The sequence below is a fragment of the Eurypyga helias genome, unplaced genomic scaffold, assembly GCF_000690775.1.
Source record: "Eurypyga helias isolate BGI_N326 unplaced genomic scaffold, ASM69077v1 scaffold34888, whole genome shotgun sequence".
Classification (NCBI taxonomy): domain Eukaryota; kingdom Metazoa; phylum Chordata; class Aves; order Eurypygiformes; family Eurypygidae; genus Eurypyga; species Eurypyga helias.
The window spans coordinates 1,390-1,937 of NW_010266875.1; the positions used below are offsets into that span (position 1 = coordinate 1,390).

Below are 548 nucleotides of genomic sequence, written 5' to 3' on the forward strand. Positions count from 1 at the left end.
GCCTCCACTGAGCTCTTGCCCTCGGTGTAGGCTACAACATCTGGGTGTGGGGGGCCTCACCCTCACCCCAGGATTAGCATCACCCACCTAATCCCTCTCCTCCTCTCCCCTGTCCCTAGTTATCCGACGCCTTGCCCTCCAACACCAGCCCGACCCCCTGCGCGCCCCCACCCCAAGGCTGGCCCTCCTGGGGGAGCCAGCCACCAGCTCCCGGGGGGTTCCCGGCGTACCCCGGCCCCCCGGGGATGTATCCTCCCTCACCAGCAGCACCTGGGATGTATCCTGGAGCACCGGGGCCATATCCGGGAGCAGCAGGGCCGTATCCGGGAGGACCAGCAGGACCAGGACTGTATCCGGGAGCACCTGGAGCACCAGCAGGACCAGGGCCATATCCTGTCCCAGGACAACCGCCTAGTGGCCCTGGATTTGGGCCCCCTGCTCCGCAGGGGGGGCCAGCTCCTCCCATGGTAACGGCTCCATCATATTATGAGGATTTTTGCGTTCAGAGCCCGATTTGGCTGGGCTGCAGGAGGGACACCAGACTGGCT

The 548-nt window shown here is 65.5% G+C and overlaps 1 protein-coding gene across 1 annotated transcript in view; it reads left to right on the top strand.

The window, feature by feature from the left end:
- LGALS3 (lectin, galactoside-binding, soluble, 3) overlaps positions 1–548 on the top strand; it is a 1,910-nt gene that overhangs the window by 163 nt on the left and 1,199 nt on the right. The window contains exon 2 of the mRNA XM_010157245.1: positions 120–467. Coding sequence (XP_010155547.1) covers positions 120–467 — 348 coding nt within the window. The remainder of the gene's footprint in view (positions 1–119; positions 468–548) is intronic.